Source organism: Leptonychotes weddellii, chromosome 11 (genome assembly GCF_054177405.1).
Source record: "Leptonychotes weddellii isolate Sample4059 chromosome 11, ASM5417740v2, whole genome shotgun sequence".
Classification (NCBI taxonomy): Eukaryota; Metazoa; Chordata; class Mammalia; order Carnivora; family Phocidae; genus Leptonychotes; species Leptonychotes weddellii.
The window spans coordinates 48757058-48776091 of NC_138379.1; the positions used below are offsets into that span (position 1 = coordinate 48757058).

Below are 19034 nucleotides of genomic sequence, written 5' to 3' on the forward strand. Positions count from 1 at the left end.
AGTAAACAAGGGGTAATGGGAAGGAAGGATTTCAGCAGGTCACTGAGCTAGGGAAACACCCAGCTGGAGTGGGGTCTTCCTGGAAAACCACCGAGCTAAGTCAAACCTGAGTCAGCTTGGCCAACTAGGGCAAGGAAAGTTAATGGGAAGGGGTCATGGATCCACTCCAAGGGCACTCTGGATTTGCCAGCGCTCATGAAGGCATTCCCAGGGTTGTGCACAATAAAAATATAAGTTCAAAGAGAGATTGAAACAATATAAAATGCGCAGCTGTTTGAGAAAAACTTATTTGTGTATTTTTAAAGTGGATAATTGTGGGTATCAAATCACTGTGGCATTTATATTCCTATGGATACATTTAACAGAGTGACTAACTGCTATATTTTAAGGTGTTGACATTATGAGAGTGCTGGAAATTATAGTCTCTGCAAGTTATTTAAACTTATGTGAAAAGTTCTACCTCTGTTAAAGTTCTACATGACTTGGAATGTACAAAGGAAAACCACATCCTTCAAATTCTTGTAGGGAGGATGTGAGCACAAAATTTTGAAGACCAGGGTCTAGGCTGCACACTCAGGAGGGGGATGGCTGAGGTTTGGGGATGCTCAACGACATTCCGCAAGGATACCGAACTTTCCAAAGCAGCTGTGCTAAATGACATTCCCCACCACCCCCTCCCTGGCCCCCAGCAGTGGAGGTGAACTCCATTGCTGCGAATCCTCCCCAGTGCTCCATGACCGTGGGGAGGTCTGCAACATTCAGGAAGTAGATATGTCCATGTCTCTCTGGGAAAGTGCAAGGATAAGCAGAGGTGATTTGCAGCCGGAACTCCAGGCCTGCCGAGCCTGTAGGATCAGGGTCTGGAGAACTAGATCAAATGATTCTAATGGCTTCTCTCTACAAAACCCCAAAGCACCCACCTCCGAGAAGGAGCCCTCTCTGCTTACAGCCAGCCCTGTCATACCCTAGGCCTGGCTCCGGCCCCTGAGCAGGGATGGCTACATGCCAGGTCTTGGCTCTTGCCTTCCTCCTTTGTCTCCAAGCTAACCAGCCACCTGTTCACACAGCCTTGCAGTGGGCAGGAAGCTGGGCGGTTGGTACACTGGCTTGTTACCATCTCATTCCTGTCCTCCAGTCACCCCAGTGGAGTCAGAGTAAATTCAGTCCCTGATGTGTGGGTTTCACTAGTCAAATCTGGGGGAGCCAGCCTCCTGCCTCTTGTTTGTGGAGCATGCCCACCTAAATCTGGGTGCTTTCCCACATTCTCAGCCCCCGGCATTTGACTACCAGAGATGCCCGGTTGGGTAGCGTACCAGTTGAAGGGGTGAGCAGTACCCGCTGGGAAGAGCAACCGGCCCCACTCGTTTCTGGGAAAGAGGTTGACCAAAGTGCTGTAGTTGCAGACTGTGGCCACCAGAGGGCAAAGTAAGCAAAGCTTTGGGAGAGCCAGTTTCCAAAAGGTGGAATTTCCACTTTCTAAAGTCAAACTAGACAGTGCCTCTGGTTACTTCACTTGTGTTCCCCCTCCTTGAGCTGGGTTCGGTAACACCCTCTCAGGAACGGTCTAGCCGGCCTTCCTTACCTGCCTGCCCCACCCTTACTGGTCCTTGTTACAGCTGTCCTTGGACCCCACCTCTCCAGACCAGACGCTGATCCCATGCCCTTGGAGGAGCCTGATGGGTTGAGGCTTCCTTGGCCTTTTTCTGCCCCATGGCCACATCTTTCTGCTTCAGCAGTCTTATCTTTGGCCCAATTATTTCCACATCTTCCCTTTAAGGGAGATTTCTCTGCCCTATATGTTATAGTAGTATGGTCCTTTTACCAGTAGTCACATTGTGCCTGACGTGTGAGAAAGAAAAGTACCAGTGGGAGGTTGCCTGGGTGGCACGGTCGGTTGAGCGCCCGACTCTTGGTTTCAGCTCAGGTCATGATCTTAGGGTCCTGGGATTGAGCCCCGCATCTGGCTCGGTCCTCAGCGCAGAGTCTACTTGAGATTCTTTCCCTCTGCCCCCTCCCCCAAACTCCCCCAACGTGCGTGAACAAGCTCTCTCTCTCTCTCTTTCTCTCTCAAATAAACAGTCTTTTAAAAAAAGAAAAGAAAGGTGCTAGTGTATTCTGGTCTTCTGCAAAGAATGGCAGTGTGAGCCCACCTGTTAGTGTTGGGAAGTATTTGGCGAGATAACTCCCCTTAACCAAAAGCACTGAAGATTAAGGCAAACCTAAATGCCAAGTTATCTGCGCTAAAAGCAATGATACTCTGCCCCCCTTAACAAACACTTTCCATGTGCTAGGAACTATATTGAGTGCTTTAAAGCTACCATTTAACTGGATCACAGAAATCCTATGAGGGTAATGATCATTTCTCCTCTTTCCAGATGAAGAATCTGAGCTTCAGGAAGGTTAAGTAGGCTTGCCTGAGATCACAAAGCTTGTAAGTGGCAGAGCTGGGATACGAAGCGGATGGAGCCGGCTTCATTATTTCCCCAGTGTCCCACCTCTGATCCAGCTTCCATTCCCTGGGCACCCTCCTGGCGCAGCACGTATCTTTCTGCATTTGGTGACACCATCTGCGTGATGTTGCAGATGCACATCTATCCATCACAATATATCCCACTGCCTCAGGAGAGATCTGAGGAAACGTGCCCCCGGTATGTTTACACTGCTTAACCAGAACAGTGTCGTTTTTCTTTTCTTTTTTCTTTTCAAAGTTCTTTATTATTAATGTCTTTTATTTTTTGAATCAGAAAACTAATTTCATAATGGGGAACGTCCTTTTTTTGCTCCCAGAGGGTTCAGCCCATTCATTCTGCCTGAGGTGTCCACTGGTCTAGCAAACACCTGAGTGTCTTGTGAGCCTTAGTTCAAGGATTGGGTCGCTGTGATGTCCTTTCAAACACTCTGCCCCCTCAGTACTCTATCGTCCCTATTATGTCACTTATGATTCTTGTCATACTTTTTTTTTTAAAGGATTTTTATTTATTTATTTGAGAGAGAGAGAATGAGAGACAGAGAGCATGAGAGGGAGGAGGCTCAGAGGGAGAAGCAGACTCCCCGCTGAGCAGGGAGCCCGATGCAGGACTCAACCCCAGGACTCCAGGATCATGACCTGAGCCGAAGGCAGTCGCTTAACCAACTGAGCCACCCAGGCGCCCTCTTGTCATACTTTTTTATCTGTATCCCCCACCTCACCCGCAGATCTGAGCAGGGGCCCAATCAGAGTCATCAGTTTCCCCAGGACCTGGCATAAGCTGTGGATCCATGTGATAGCTAATGCTAATTGAGCACTTACTATGTTCTAAGGTGCTTTACTATGTACTAAGCATTTTGCCTCTATTAATTCATTTAATCTCACTATTGTCCCATGAGGTGGGTTTACTATTATTTTCATTCATTTTACAGATGAGGAAATTTATGCAGAGATTACTTGCTTGAGATCACGGAGCTAGTAAACAACCAGACCAGGGGTGTGTACCCAGGCTGTCCAGCTCAAGTCTGTGACCTTAAACCATATACCACACTGAAAAAGACACTTGGGAAAGTTTTGCTGGACCAGGAAACCTGGAGTTTCTCCAAAGTGTCATTCCATGTGAAAAGTGTCTCAGCTGACCCCAAAGGCAGGGATTTAATCGATACCCCAGCCTACCGGGTGGATCTAGTGACCACACAGGCAGTTTGCTCAGAAAAACATGAACGAGGTTAAATGGTTGCTCTCATTGAGCTCACTGAGTTCACCTCCACTCATTTCCTGGACCCCACAGGCCACAGTTTATAGAAGACAAAGGGTGTGTGAATGTGGAAGAGGGGTTGTGATGGTCTGACTTTCCCGGCTTGAGGACAGCAGCAGCAATCCCCAATTCCCCCTGATGGGTCTCTCCCACTTGTCTAGAGTGGATCAGGGACAGAGTGGTGTCCTAGGATCTCAACCGAGCATGAACTTTAGCTCTGAGTTTCCCAAGGCCCCAGGCAAACAGAGAAACAAGACTGGCATGTAACACTCCACGTGAGCTATCTTCTGTTCATTAAGTCCATGAGCAGTTACTGATCGCCATGCTCTGCCAATCACTGTGTCCAATCCCAAGAAAACAAAAGGAGCTCAGACACCATTGATCTCTGCAGTCAAAAGGACTCCAGCAGTACGGTCCAATGGAAATGTAAGAGCCACAGATGGGAGCCACATATGTAATTCTAGTTTTTCTAACAGCCACATGTAAAAAAATAGCAAAAGAAACAGGTGAACCTAATTTTAATAGCCTATTTTAACTCAATATATCTAAAATGTTACTGTCTCAACATGTAATCAATATAAAAATGACTAATGAGATGTTTTTTTTTAATACTTTGAAATCTGGTGTGTATTGCACACTTCCAGCACTTTCCACTCTGACCAGCCACATCTCAAGTGCTCAGCAGCCCTGTGAGGCCAGTGGCTACTGAATGGGACAGTACAGATTTATAATCTAAGAAAATAAACTTTTCTTTGCCTTAAGCTTTCAGAAGAAAGGATTATGGCATTTGGTGCTGGAGGCTGGGACATTTACATTGTTCCACAAGTGATCAGAAATCCAAAACATATATGGCCCTTGCATTTTTTCTTTTTTATTTGTTTTTAAGTTCAAAGTAATGAATGAATTTTTATTATAAGGGAAGCAAGAAAGTAAATTGCCCTTAACCTCCCTCAATACTGTTCTATTCCTAGAAGTAGGCCCAACCAACTATCACTTTGCTATAGATCCTTCTATGTATTTACAAGTGATATGTTTTATTTTATTGTACAAAGATATTTCACAGTCCATGTTGTTCTGAAACTTGGTTTTCTGATGCAACAGTATTTCTTGGTGCTCTTTTCATGTCCACATGTTGAATCACCTCATTCTCTTTAAGGACTACATGATATTCCATAGCCATTTCCCTACTGAAGGGCTTTTGGCCGTTTTTAATGTATGTTTTCACTATTAGTAATACAGCTATCATGAGCGTTCTTGCCCTTACGTCCATGTACATTTGTGTAGGTGTTTTTCTGGAGTAGATAAAAAGGAGTGTATTTGCTGGAAAATCCACATCTTAAGTGACAGCAGGTACCATCAAGCTGGCCTCCACAAAGAAGCTCAATTCATACCCCCTCCTCCCCTCAGTGTGAGGATTTCTCACACCCTTCCATCATACACTGGATCTGATTTTTATTGTAAGGAGGGGTATCAGATTTCAGTAATGGTACAAAAGCAGTAAAAACAATAATAATTTTGAGATTTATTCTACAATATTCTTCTATTCATATCCAGAGACTCAATTCCAGGCCCAGAGGGAGTCACTGAAGAATTTTAATGAAATCAATGAGAATGTAACAGCTTCATCATGTCCTATTGTGGGGCATTAGACTCTAAAGCGAGTGATAACTAAATAGGGTCAATGTTACCCCCACACAACGATCCCTCAAGAAGTGCCCTAGTGGAGACCGATGTACCTCCTCTCTGTGAATCCAGTTTTTCCTCCAGGCCTGGCACGGATCTCCAGTTCTTTGTTCAAACACTAGATGACGTTGTAAGCTTATTCGGGGGTCTTGTAGAAAAAAACCATAAATCTTTGAATAATCAGCCCACCTAAGCTGTTCACCCCCCGAGAGGCCCTCAGGGAAGTGAGACCTAGACCACCTGCGAGAGTGGAGTTGCCCTCAGTCCACCTCATTCAGAGCCATGTGCTCATGGAGCAGGGAAGCAGGCACTCCTCCCTCACTTGCACTATTCGTTTGTTTTTTTTAAACGATTTTATTTATTCATTGCGAGAGAGAGCACACGCATGTGAGCGTGGAAGGGAGGGGCATAGAGAGAATCTCAAGCAGACTATCTGAGCTTGGAGCTGAGCCTGAGGTGGGGCTTGATCCCACAACCAGAGCCCAAACCAAGAGCTGGCCACCCAACCAACTGAGCCACACAGGTGCCCCCACTAGCACTTTCTTCTTGCCAAACTCCTCTAGTGGGAGCCAGGTTAGGTTCAAAGCTTTCTATGAGATTCCGCTGTTCAGGTCTTCAAGTGACTAAACTGTCTTTCAAAACCGTGCAGTGTATTTGTTCAACCAGGGCAAATCTCACCTTCAGTTTTCAGGAATTTCAGGATAGTACCCGTGTGGTGCTCACAGAGCCCAGGCATGGCCTGCATGGGGCCATGAGGCCATATGTGTTCTCACACACATGGCCCCCTCTTCCCAGTTCTGTGGACACTTCTATGGCACCCTGGGCTCAACACACCCTTGTCTACACTTCAGATACCCAGAGGGAGATTAAGTCACTGTCACAGTCCCTGCTTGGATTAGAGTTCAGTGTATTGTGACCACTATTATTTTTATGGTGTTATTTTGAGTAATTCAATATCTTCTTCTAATGATCTTAGATGAAATGTAAGGCATCATGATAAAGACAGAGCCTTCCCTTGTGGGCTTCCTTCTGGATCCAGAAGGCGATAACCAGGCAGGCAGCCTCCTAGTGTCATTGGGGAAGGGTGCAGATGAGCGACCATGGAGCCTCCAGCAGGATTTACCTGCCATGGTCTAATGCTCAGCTTTGAGTTTCCAGAGCTTGGTTCAGAAATGGCACTTGCAAGCAAATTCATATAAACCATGCTACTAGGAAATGATCTAAGCCCAGAATCTGTGCATTGATTTGTTTGCTCATCAAACTTTTACTGACACTGAGCTTGAGCCAGGCCATATCCTAGGCTCTGGATATAATGAGAAAAACAGGTTTGGTCTTGGTGGTCTAGTAGGACATAAGCAGGCCATTCCAACCCAGTGAGATGAGGTGTTATGGTTATGGGAGCAACTAAGAGGAAGTGACATATCTAGCATGGCGAAGAAAAGAGCCAGTAAAAGAACAGTATCACAGGAAAGAGAAGGCATGACCGTTAGAGAAAGATGTCAAAAGAAGAGAACTGAACTTGAACCAAAACACACAGGGGAGGTTGACCTTGGGCAAGAAGAGAGTCTCTTTCCTGAGCAGGGATGGATGGCCAAGGACACACACAATTATAGGATAGGCGAGAGGCAGTTTTTGCCTGTATAATTTACCTAGGGGCAAAGGGTTAGGAGGCAAGTTGACTGCTGAGAGTGAGGAAGAGGTTCTGATTTGGCAAGATTAGAGCAGGCAGTGTGGGAGAATGAGGGGCATACCTGAATGAGGAAATATGCTGACCCCAGCATGCAACGCTGCTGCTGTCCCATAGCACCCACATCCCAAGTGAGGGTGCAGAGAAGTCAGACTCTCCAGGCTGGAGACTTTATAAGCCTGGCGCCGCTGAATTAACAGACCATGGAGCTGGATGAAGAAGGGAGTGAAGAGCACAGGGAGACAACACACGGAGAAGAAAGCCTGATCCTGGGTTCCTCATCTCTGTGAGGGTTGTCACCAAGCACCCACTGCTACAGTCAGAAACTGGGTATCCTTCTCAATTCCCCCTCAACCTCAATGCATCACCAAGATACATAGGTCCATAACCTACCTCTCTCTTTGTTCTATCCACTTCTTTTCATCTTCCCTGGTCCCTCTGCTCCACTCCCCCCAGAACTCTGGTAATTCCATGATTATAGGACAGATCTTTGCATCAGAGTCCTTTTACTGCTGGGGAAAACCTCAAATGGCTTCTAGGGCCAGACAATAAATGAGTGAAGCTGCCACGGACTGTGGCACATTGGAAAGCCCTTCGCCATCTAACAGGAAAGGAGAGTGTTGCCATGAGGAAATGGGGGCCCGGTATTTTGCTAGATCTTTCTATATTTTTAAGAGAAGCTTAAAATAGTTTTATAGCGAAATTTCCTGATTTTTAAATGTAGGCAAACTATTCAAATTTAAAATAACACTGTTCATCACAGAAAAACTTTTTCATTTCTTCTTTCTTTTCTTTTTATTGTATCTATATGACATGATGGGTGTTAGTGGAAACTGTCGTGGGCATCATTTCACAATATTTGTAAATCAAACCATCATACTGTGTGCCTTAAACTTATACAGTGATGTATGGCAATTCTTTCTCAATAAAACTATTGTTGAGGTGTTTCAGAGTGAAGTGTGCTGATGTCTGCAACTTACTTTGAAATGCATCAAAAGATGCACCCTTGGGTGAATAGAGGGATGGATAGATATGCGATAAGACAATTATGGCAAAAATGTTAATTGGAGCACCTTGGTGATGCATATATACATAATTCTTTCAACTTTTCTGTATGCTTAAAATTTTCAAAATGTAAGGGGAACATTTTTTTAATGGAAAAATAATTGTGAGCCCATGAACCACTACTCTGTGACTTCCGCTACAAGTTTTAACAGACTTTATGAAAGTGAGGTAGAGGTAAATGAGTTCATAATATAGAGGGCATAGAACAATCCCTAGAATATTTAATAAATATTAGATATTGAGATTGTCATCATTTGGAATGGAAGAAATAGACACAGATTAGAAGAGCTGGACCTAAATTAATTTCATTGAGTGTAGAGTGTATGGACCAGGATTCCATGCTCTTGCTGTGTGAGCTTATACCTGTAATTTCCATCTCTGTGCCTCATGTTGCTCACCTTTAAGCTAGTAAGAATTGGGCTCTAGGTTCCCCTGCAGTTCTGGAGTTCTGATTGATCTGCTCCCTTTCCCGTTTCTGCCTATAGGTGTCTCCATTACCCTTCTTTTTTGCTTTAATGCCTTTCTAAAAACTACAATTCCCAGGAGCGCCTACAGGCGTCGACGTCGCGCAGTTCTTTGTCGTCGCTCGCGCCCTTTATACCTACTTCCGTCCGCGAGCCACTTCCTTTTCTTTCCGGGGCGCGCGGCGGCAAGATGGCGGTGCAAATTTCCAAGAAGAGGAAGGTGAGACCCTGGGGTCCAGGTCCGGGGAACTGTGGCGCCGCGCGGGTCGGGGCTTGTGGAGAAGCCGTCGCGATACCCGCAGCTCCATGCCCTGCCCCGGGAAGCGGCTTGGGCCGCGTGGCATTCCCTCAGGCGGCGGATGGCGGTGGATTGAACACGGGGCCCGAGCCCGGCGAGCGCAGTTTGGCGGCGGAAAGGAGCGAGAGTTTTCTGCCGCTTCTGGGCGAAGAGCAGAGATGAACACCGGGCGCCCTTCCTGCCCGGCGCAAAGCGCTTGTGATCATTTCTTGGTCAACATATAGCGTTAGTAAACATGTGATATTTTGAGGGGTTGAGCCATATCCCCTCACGTCTCACTGTGACTTTGGGAACGGGAGGTAGCCGCGTATTCGTGCCTTCTTCGTGTCAAGGTGCGGCCTTCTGACCCCAAAGAGCTCAGTTGGGAAGGCTGCTGACGGGGTTTTGCCCCATCTGCACCCCAGGGAAACTCATGGGCTGATGGAGGGAGGAGACCTGGAAAGAGCGCTTCATCAAGTTTTAACTTTTCGATTTTCCGTGGGCGAGAACTGTGTAAAGTCCATTTGCGTTAGAAATAGGGGACTAGTCATTTTGTGTGTACATGATACCGTGTTAATCCACATCCTTTCTCGAGTTAGGATTTACCAGCTTTTAAGACAAGATAACATGGCTGGGAGTCTTCAGATGGTCCAAGTTGTGTCTACAAGTGAGACTACTTAAGTCAGTATATTTTCGTTAGTTAGGAGGGTAGCATCTTGCTGTACTGAATGAATGAGTTGTGGATGTGCCATTTTAGAGCAGCTTTTTGTTTAGCATGTGTAGGTACACATAACAAATCTTAAAAACCCTTCAATGAAGAGAAGATGACGAGTCTGACTGGAGGTATTATCTTTGCCAGGTGGCCCTACTCCTTGCTGCGTTCTGTGGCGGTTTTAAGGGCCCTTGGGTTAAAGTAACTTCCAAAGGACGACCTAGAGGCATTTGTCTGAGAAGGGTTGCTAGGTGAGTGTTGGAACAAGGGTAATAGAGTGATGATGGGTTGTTTGTTCCAGGTGTTGAATTTTGATGAGAGTTGCATTGGTGGAAGGACTAGGCAGGAAAATGACGCCGCAACAGGTTCTAATGGTGAATTTTCCCTTTTGGTTAGTTTGTCGCTGATGGCATCTTTAAAGCTGAACTGAATGAGTTCCTCACTCGGGAGCTGGCTGAAGATGGCTACTCTGGGGTTGAGGTTCGAGTTACACCAACCAGGACAGAAATCATTATCTTGGCCACCAGGTGAAAACTCATTTTCTTGGCTATCACCTGTAATTGTTGTATATGCTAGGATGGTGTATTCTGTAAATTTATGGGGACTACCAGTGTATTGGCCTTAGCAAACGTAAATTTCCTTTTTCTTTTTTTTTTTAAGATTTTTTTTTTTTTTTTTATCATTCATTTGAGAGCGAGCACAAGCAGGGGGTGGGGGTGGAGGGACTGAGGGAGAAGTGGACTCCCCATGGAGCAGGGAGCCCGATGCTGGGCTCTATCCCAGAGCCCTGGGATCATGACCTGAGCCAAAGGCAGACACTTAACCGACTGAGCCACCCAGGCGCCCTGCAAATGTAGATTTTCTTAACTGTGTTTTAAATCTGACTCTAGTTTTTGTCATCCAAAATTTGTATTTTCTATGTTAGTTGAATGAGACTTTACTATCACATATATATAAAATTTAAAGCCACGTTTGGAATTTTGTGAGAGCTGTATTGTCCGTTTTTGTTTTCTCAGGACGCAGAACGTTCTTGGTGAGAAGGGCCGGCGGATCCGGGAATTGACTGCTGTGGTTCAGAAGAGGTTTGGTTTCCCTGAGGGCAGTGTAGAGGTGAGTGAGTGTGGCTTATGCCGGAGATTACTGTGGACCTGGAAATGGTTATTTAGGATGGTACTTCTATAAACCCTTATGGTCATGAAGACCTTAGTTGTGATCACAGAGTATTACAAATGGATTCGTATTTTGTTGAAGTTATCTTAATAAGAAGTTGGCTTCCTGTTATAGTCCTTTTCTGCTTATTTCTGGTGGTTAAGGGATTTTTTGCTTTCAACTTGGGAATAGTAATGGTATGGATTGGCTTCCCCATCAGTTGGTACAGCTGTAGGAGCTAGGGATGGGAGGGCAATAAGAAATTCAGATTATGTCACAAAGTGTAGGCTATATGTGGGAAGTAGAAGTGTTTTAGTACTTGAGGGATGCCGTAGTGATACATGCTCTTATGATGAATGAAGTGATTTTTTTTTTACTGAAAACACTGGGGAAAGTTAACAGGTTTAAGGGTGTGCCCTGTTTCCTTCTTAAAGCTTTATGCCGAAAAGGTGGCCACAAGAGGTCTGTGTGCTATTGCCCAGGCAGAATCTCTGCGTTACAAACTCCTAGGAGGCCTTGCTGTGCGGAGGTAAGTGTCCTGAGACTTTTAATAATTACGTTTTAAAGAGTGGTCAGCGCCATAAGGGGAGTACTCTTCTTGGTGCTTTGGGAATAGAACAAAAACTCCAGGGAGGGGAGGTTAGGATTCCTGTTGAAGTTACTTGGCTCCATTAAGTGTGGGGTTTGTAAAGAGATGTACATAGTCCTGATGGGAAGAGCTTATCTGTGAGCAGGGGTGGACTATAAAGGGCATGAGGTAGCTAGGTTGGCTCTGGAGCTGGGCCTACTGATGAGATTTCAGTAGGAGTTCTTTGTGCAATTTCATTATTGTGAAGTAATTGGAATGCTTTGCCTGGGTGTATGAAATTTAGTCTGTACTTCCTGCAGAGCCCTGGGAGGTTTTTCAGCAGGGGAAGGACATGAGAGCTGTGCTTTAGGAAGGTTGACCTGGTGGGGAGATGGGTGGCAGGAAGGGCTGTAGGTAGGGACAAATAAGAAAGACTGCCTGTCTTCTTTGAATGTCAGCTACACTGCTTAGAACCATGGTCCTCAAAAGCTTGGCCAGCATCACTGCCATCATCAGAGGACTTAGTAAAATAAAAATTCTCAGTCTCCACCCACTGAAATGGAAAGTGCGGGTGTGGCCCAACAACCCGGTCCAGGTGGTTTTTGTACACACTGGAGTTTGACTTGGAAGTTCTGAGACCTAAACCACTTACTAACCTTCTGGACCTTGGATCTCCTATTTGTAAATGGGGGTCATTATATCCACCTCTCCTTTTTGTGGTGATTAAATGAGATGATGCGAAGGAGCTGGAGCCTAGAGTGGTGGGTCTGCCTTTACTTTCCCTGTTGAAGGTGGCAGCTAGCTCTTAGTCTGTCCTAGGGTATGCAGTAATAAATGAGTTGGGGGGCATGATATTTTAAGGCTTAATGTCCGTTTTATAGGCCTAGAAGTCTTTTTCTAGCACTTTAGTCAAGAGAGCTAGTAGTCTACGTTCAGTAGTTAGAGTTCCTAATGAATCTGAATTCTGGAGGTTGTGGAGTATTTAGTAAACCACAAAGGGGCCGCTCAGTGACTGAGCTACTTCTGGGTTCTTACTGATTGCTTACCTGATTGTGAAATGCTGCATTTGCAGAGTGGACTGGACAACCTGTGCTTGAGTTGTACAACCCCCACCATTTAATTGCCAGTTTAGGGGCACCTGGGTGGCTCGGTCAGTTAAGCGTCCGACTCTTGGTTTTGGTTCAGGTTATGATCTAAGGGTCATTAGGTTGAGACCCACGTCCAGTTCTGTGCTGAGTGTGGAGCCTGTTTAAGATCCCCCCTCCCCATTTGTGCGTGCCTTCTCTCCTAAATAAATAAATAAAATAAAAATAAGAGTAAATCTTGAGTCTATAATTGCCTACTTAATTGGCCTGGTGTGAGGCCTCAACTTCACAGGTATTTTTGTTTTATTTTTAATCTTGAGGTGATTCTAATGTGCAACCAAGGTTGGGAAGCACTTAGAAGGAATTGGCATATATTCCCTAAGGAGTCAGCTTAAGATGAGGTGTGATGGGGATGAAGGAGAATTGCCAGGCTCTGGTCAAATGTATTCTCCATTAAAGGAACATTGAAGATAGTGCAGACTAGTGAGTCTTGTGTTTTTGTTCTTTTTAACGTGGTGGTGTGGGGTAGGCTCGAACAGTCTTGTCTTTGGTGATAACAGGTGGATATCTGTCTCTTGTTCTCCCAAAGGGCCTGCTATGGTGTGCTGCGGTTCATCATGGAGAGTGGGGCCAAAGGCTGTGAGGTCGTGGTATCTGGGAAACTCCGAGGACAGAGGGCTAAATCCATGAAGTTTGTGGATGGCCTGATGATTCACAGTGGGGACCCTGTTAACTACTACGTTGATACTGCTGTGCGCCATGTTCTGCTCAGACAGGGTGAGCAGCTGGGAGCACGGGGGCAAAGGGCCTTTAGCAGATAGATACGGTTTTTCATGCGCCCCTCAGTGTTGGGCAGTTCATTTTGGGAGTAGCAGAGCATGTTCATATTCCACTTGGGTTTATTGATGAGCTGTATTGAACTATAAGAAGTAAATTGCTGAGATCAGTCAGCTCTTAGAGTTGGTTTGCTCGTCTTAGCCACCTGTGTACCCTTCAGTGATGACACGATGACGAGTCAGAAAGGTCACATCCTGCTCTTGGTCCTTGTCAGTGCCACGTTCTGTGGCGCTGTGCATGGGTTCCTTTTGCAAAAGTGTCCTGTTCATTGATTGATTAGAGGCATTTGTCTGAGAAGGGACCAGACCCAAGGGTGCTGGAGTAACCTACTGTTGTCTTCCTTCTGCCCTATCCTGTCGTGGGACCGGTGCAACCACAGCTAGATTCTAATTACAGCGTCTTCTAGGTGTGCTGGGCATCAAAGTGAAGATCATGCTTCCCTGGGACCCAAGTGGTAAGATTGGCCCTAAGAAGCCCCTGCCGGATCATGTGAGCATTGTGGAACCCAAAGACGAGATCCTGCCCACCACGCCCATCTCGGAGCAGAAGGGTGGGAAGCCAGAGCCGCCTGCTATGCCGCAGCCGGTACCCACCGCGTAACAGGTGTGTCTCGAGGGGCCTCTTGGGGCGGAATAGGACCCCTTTCCCTTGTCTTCGACAAATAGTATATCCCGTACTGTGGGAAGCACGTAAATACATAAACATTGGACTATACTTGCTTTACAACACAGGTTGGAGCCAGGGGCCCGTTTAACCAGGGATTCTGTAGGGAGGGGTATTTGCTTTGGTCTCCTAAGAAGTTCCTGTGTTTACCCCTGTGTTTGAAACAAGATTTTTCTTTTTATTTGCTTAAAATCAAGGCACTCTTGTTAATAATTAGTTATCTGTTCTTCAGCAGCCCCTTAAGCAGTTAAAACACCAAGGCTCTTCTATGCCCAGTATTTTTTGTTTGTTTCTAGGTGTTCTGTGTGTATATATTCATGCAAATCTTCTAAATGGGAAATGAAAGAACCCAGTATTCAGGTGAAGATTCTGTTCTTACTGTTGTGCTTTATTTGGTTTCAGGGTCTCTTTGGCAGCTGGATCTGGAGACTATTTTAATCTGTAAAGACCTTTAATAAAATCTTTGAGAAAGACACATGGCGTGAATAGACTATGTCCACATTTGGTCTGAGAATTCTGTTGCCCCAAGGAAACATTGCTTGATTGATTTTTTTTTTCAGGGCTGCCTGGCTCACTTTCCCTGCCTGCTTTCCCTGAAATCCTTGATTCAGCTGTGCTTGTGAGGCAAGAGCAAGAACAGGAGGACCCAAACAGAGCTAACCAGAGTAATATCCTGTAAATCTGGTGAAAGCAAAGGCTGATTGCTCACAGGACAGCACCTTGAGAAGGGCTGAGGGTGAGGTGGTTTTGAGTAGACAAACTGGTGTTGGGAGGCCTCAGTACTGCACACGTGTAAAGTGAGATTTGAGTGCCTTGAATAAATGATTTCTGTGCCCACCCCTATATCTAATGCAATACAGGCAGTTATCATAAGGTTTTATTTATCCCTTCTGGATAAAACGAATGGCATCTTGCAGTTTCACTGAAAAATGCTTGAGCTAGACTGCTTAATTATTGTATTTCTGGACTTCTGTAGTTCAGTTGTGAGGGGATTTTCTGTTGTGAAAGTAGCTCAGCTAGTCTGAGCATCCAGAATACTGGGTGCTGGAAACCGGTTAAGGCAGCCCTGGTCATGTGAGACCTCAGTGTCTGGTACTAGGACAGCCAGTCAGGTCTTTGTGCATCAGATTATGTGATTGTTTAAATTCCTTCCTTTCAGTCTACTTAGAACTGGAAGTTGGTGTGTTGGGATTCAGAAGTGCTGTTACTGTCCCACCAGGGGGTGCTGTAGCAGGAACTAGGCACCAAAGTAGTAGCTTGGGAAAGGAAAGTAAAACTCACTGAATTTGCGTGCACCTGTGGGAAACTATGCAAATTAGTGTGCACGTGTAAAGTTTGAGTTACCAAACGTGAGGATCCCTGGATAGCCATTATCGGGTAAGGAAAAGGAGAGGCTTTGGGGTATTTCTTTTAGCCATTTCAAAAAACGACATGAAATAAATGCAGAGCTTAGGTAAGCACTAACGACAGCCCCATGAAGAAATGCAGGTTACCCTAAACGATGTTACCACTACCCCTGGACTTCAAGTGAGTTTTTCCACTGCCTCCTTTCCTTTGTGTCCGTCCCTTTGAAGTTCAAAGTTCCAGGTGTGGGTATCTGGCTGGCTAGTCCTATGTCCAGTCCAGCTGCCTGAGGTGGGGAGAAAGATAGCTAGCCCCTTTGATTTCCATAGTAGAGGTGGGGCCCAGACTTGCACAGTGCTCTTCCCCCTCCCCCCAGTAGGCAAGGTTTTGATCCTGGGTAGCCAAAACTTGTGGAATGGCCCTTGGAACCCACTGATGGAAATCTGGCTGATGGCAACATGGAAGCAAATGCTATCCTTTCGTGGACTTCACCAGAAGGTTACTGTCAAGCTCTAAAGAATTCTAGTTCTTAGGATTCCTGGCACCGGGACAGGCTTCAAGCAGGAACTGGTAGATTAGCTTGTCCATCAGACAAGGAAAGAATAGCTGCTGGAATGTGAGAACTTGGAAATAGGCCCAGGGGCCTAGCAAGGGCCCAGGACCAATGGATAGCATTGTTAATGGAGAACCAGGAGAAGTACAGAAACTGGTGGCATCAGAGGACAATGGGTAGAAGGTGTCTTGGGGTGTGGGGCTCTGCCTCCAGACAGAATCTTTCCTCTGGAGCCCACAGCAGGGTGATAATGGGGTCAGCCAACCCTCTAACTGGGAAATAAGGCAAAGGCTATGGGAATGTTCAAGCCTGGTGGGGTGGAGGATACCTTTCTCTGTAGAGTGCTTTTTTTTAATTTTTTTAGGTTTTTATTTATTTGAGATAGAGAGTACAAGTGGGGAGGAAAGGGAGAAGCAGGCTCCCCACAGAGCAGGGAGCCCGATGCGGGACTCGATCCCAGGATCCTGGGGTCATGACCTGAGCCAAAGGCAAACGCTTAACCGACTGAGCCACCCAGGCACCCGGCAGAGTGCTTTAAAAAGGAGACTTGAGAGGTGGTGGGGAGAAGCTAGGCTTTGCAATCAGACCCGGGTTCAAACGTGACAGCAGCACTGATCAACCGAGGTTGAATCTTTCTGATCCTCAGTATCTCAGGGGGCTGTTGGGAGTTAAAGAAGACTATTAATACCTGTCTGTAGTGTTTATCATCAGGTATATTATCTCTCAGGACAAAGGCTAAGAGCCCAGGCCTTCCAGCCAGACTCTGGATTCAAAACCAGTTTCATAACTTAGCAGTATGAGCATGGGGGCATCAAGCATCTCTGAGCCTCTGCTCATCTGCCTCTGATTTCATAGCACAGTGCCTGACCCATAAGAAGTCCTCAGTGAATGTTAGATGTTACTATTGAGTACTTCACCATATCTTCCTGGGAATCAATAGCTTAACTTGATGGTATTGGATTCTCCCCACCCCAACCATGAGGGCTCTGACCATAGAAACCGTGCTTTCTGCTTCTGTTGTGAAGTGGGCATCTCTGGTCAGGTCTCACTACCCCATTTTACAGGTGGTGAATTTGGGCTCTTAGCCATGCCATGTTCCACCTAGTGAATGTTTTTGAGCTCCAGTGTTGCTGTGTGTAAGTGTAGCTGCTTCATGTTAGGGCTTGCCAACACCAGGGCAGGAAAGCATTCAAGTATCTGAGAGTCAACATTTTTCAACATCAAAAGATAGTTGTTCTTAATATTTTTTCTTCCTCAGGAACATGAGATTTTGATGTTACTTTATCTATGAAATAAACCACTTCCCTATTTGTTATTGATCGAAACTACATGTGTAACTTGGTAAGCAACATGACCTTGGTGAGAAGATAATTATTACATGCCCCGAGCTTATTGTAAACACTTCATTAATCTTCTCAACATCCCTGTAATGCGCCAGTTCCATTACCAGCTTCATTTTATAGCAACTTTAACCCACATCATACATCTTAGCAGAATGTGTGATTTCTCCTAGGCTTTGGAAAATATTTAGAATATCTCACAGTCCCTACTTCTGGTTTGAGAACAAATGTCATGGATAGGTTGGGAACAACTTACCTGATTCTAAACCCTCATTTTTACAAGTAAGAGTCCCAGTGGCTCTGAAATTCAAATGAGACCACGCCTCTGCTGCCCAGTCCTGCGTTGTACTAGCAGCCCAGCCAGCCAGGTGCAGCTGGGCCTTTGTCCACTGATGGACAAATGGAAGTTGGGTTCATCCCCCGCCTTCACCTTCAGTGGCTGGCCAGGGACTGCCCCCATGATCAGCCTGCTCCCACCAGTCCTTTGTGTGGTGAGCCAGAGGAGCTGGACCCTTTGAATCCCAAATTGCTGAGAGAGGATAGGGCTCCCCCGGCCTTTAAGAATATTTTTGCTTTTTAGAGGGAGGAGAGGGAGAGCACAGACCCAGTAATAGGGCAGCTTTTCCCTTCAGGGATGGGAGACCAGAGGTGATGGATCTTTACTCACTGGTTTTCCCCCAGTACAACAGGAAAAGTAGCCATAGCTATTTACCATCTGGGTCCAATAGACACCCTACCTTTTATATTTTAAGTCACTTTAATTTACAGAAGTAAAAGGGAAAGTGGAAAACGTTTCATTTTATAAATTTTACAAGTATTCAAACAAGTATTTAAAAATACTAAAATTTGGGGGCACTTGGGTGGCTCAGTCAGTTAAGCTACTGCCTTTGGCTCATGTCATGATTCTAGGGTCCTGGGATGGAGTCCCGCATGGGGCTCCCTGCTCAGCGGGGAGCCTGCTTCTCCCTCTCCTGCTCCCCCTGCTTGTGTGCTCGCTTGCTCGCTCTCTGTCAAATAAAATCTTAAAAAAAAAAATACTAAAATTTTAGCAAGCAGTAACAGCACCATTCTGAATATACTAAAAAACATTGAATTAATACCCTTCAAATGGGGGGGGTTTATGGGTTGTGAATTACATCTCAATAAAACTGTCACTTATATATTCACGAAAATAGGTACTTGTATATGTGTGTGTGTGTGTGTGTGTGTGTGAATTAAAACAGCAATTTCATATTTTCCTTGCCTGGAAATACCCAAAAAGAGTACCATCCCTTGAATGCAGTTAAATGCTCATCAGCCACCATGTGTGCAGCTGGAATGTATTCATCTTATAACTACTGATCCCAGATTTCAGATATATCTAGTAGGCTCTAGCTTACTGCTTCTGGGGTTTTGGTTTTGTTTAGTTTTGCACTTGCATTGTCAACAATGAATACTTAAAAAATTTTTGATGGCTCATGATGTTGAAGAGAGGACAGTCATTTTCTTTGCTCCATAATTTTAAAACATTTTTGATTTTGGATTTATAAAGATCAATTTGAAAGACCAATCTAATGAGTTTTAAAAATATCTATAGCATGTTTCCCTATGGTCACCTGAGTACCCAACTGCCTCAGCATGTCTCCACTTATGAACTGTAGCAAACATATCAAGTAAATTTTGGGGCATAGGCATCATAAAAGATGAATACTGGACAAAATAGGGTGGTACGAGTCTTTGTCAAAAAACATTGTGTGATGAGACAACCGACAGAATGGGAGAAGATATTTGCAAATGACATATCAGATAAAGGGCTAGTATCCAAAATCTATAAAGAACTCATCAAACTCAACACCCAAAGAACAAAGAATCCAATCAAGAAATGGGCAGAAGACATGAACAG

The 19034-nt window shown here is 45.3% G+C and overlaps 1 protein-coding gene and 2 non-coding genes across 4 annotated transcripts; all 3 read left to right on the plus strand.

The window, feature by feature from the left end:
• Nucleotides 1-8718: 8718 nt before the first annotated feature.
• On the plus strand, nucleotides 8719-14758 carry RPS3 (ribosomal protein S3). 2 transcript variants are annotated; one of them, XM_081798856.1, is made up of 7 exons: nucleotides 8719-8844; nucleotides 10010-10140; nucleotides 10630-10723; nucleotides 11197-11291; nucleotides 13005-13192; nucleotides 13659-13855; nucleotides 14476-14758. In XM_081798856.1, the coding sequence occupies exons 1-6, from the start codon at nucleotides 8815-8817 to the stop codon at nucleotides 13850-13852; spliced, it is 732 nt and encodes a 243-aa protein (XP_081654982.1). In that variant the 5' UTR covers nucleotides 8719-8814; the 3' UTR covers nucleotides 13853-13855; nucleotides 14476-14758. The 2 variants fall into 2 exon arrangements, with proteins under 2 accessions (XP_081654982.1, XP_081654981.1); XM_081798855.1 differs by lacking the exon at nucleotides 14476-14758 and adding an exon at nucleotides 14318-14390.
• On the plus strand, nucleotides 9710-9856 carry LOC115944781 (small nucleolar RNA SNORD15). Its single transcript, XR_004079284.1, has one exon. It is a non-coding gene; the product is annotated as a small nucleolar RNA SNORD15 (small nucleolar RNA).
• LOC115944705 (small nucleolar RNA SNORD15) lies at nucleotides 13407-13551 on the plus strand. Its single transcript, XR_004079223.1, has one exon. It is a non-coding gene; the product is annotated as a small nucleolar RNA SNORD15 (small nucleolar RNA).
• Nucleotides 14759-19034: the final 4276 nt, after the last annotated feature.

What these genes read in the sequence shown, in the direction of transcription:
- RPS3 (XM_081798856.1), top strand. Translation starts at nt 8,815, where the DNA reads ATGGCGGTGCAAATTTCCAAGAAGAGGAAG. An exon ending in AAATTTCCAAGAAGAGGAAG is followed by an intron (nt 8,845 to 10,009) that starts GTGAGACCCTGG and finishes CCTTTTGGTTAG; the next exon opens with TTTGTCGCTGATGGCATCTT. An exon ending in ATCATTATCTTGGCCACCAG is followed by an intron (nt 10,141 to 10,629) that starts GTGAAAACTCAT and finishes TTGTTTTCTCAG; the next exon opens with GACGCAGAACGTTCTTGGTG.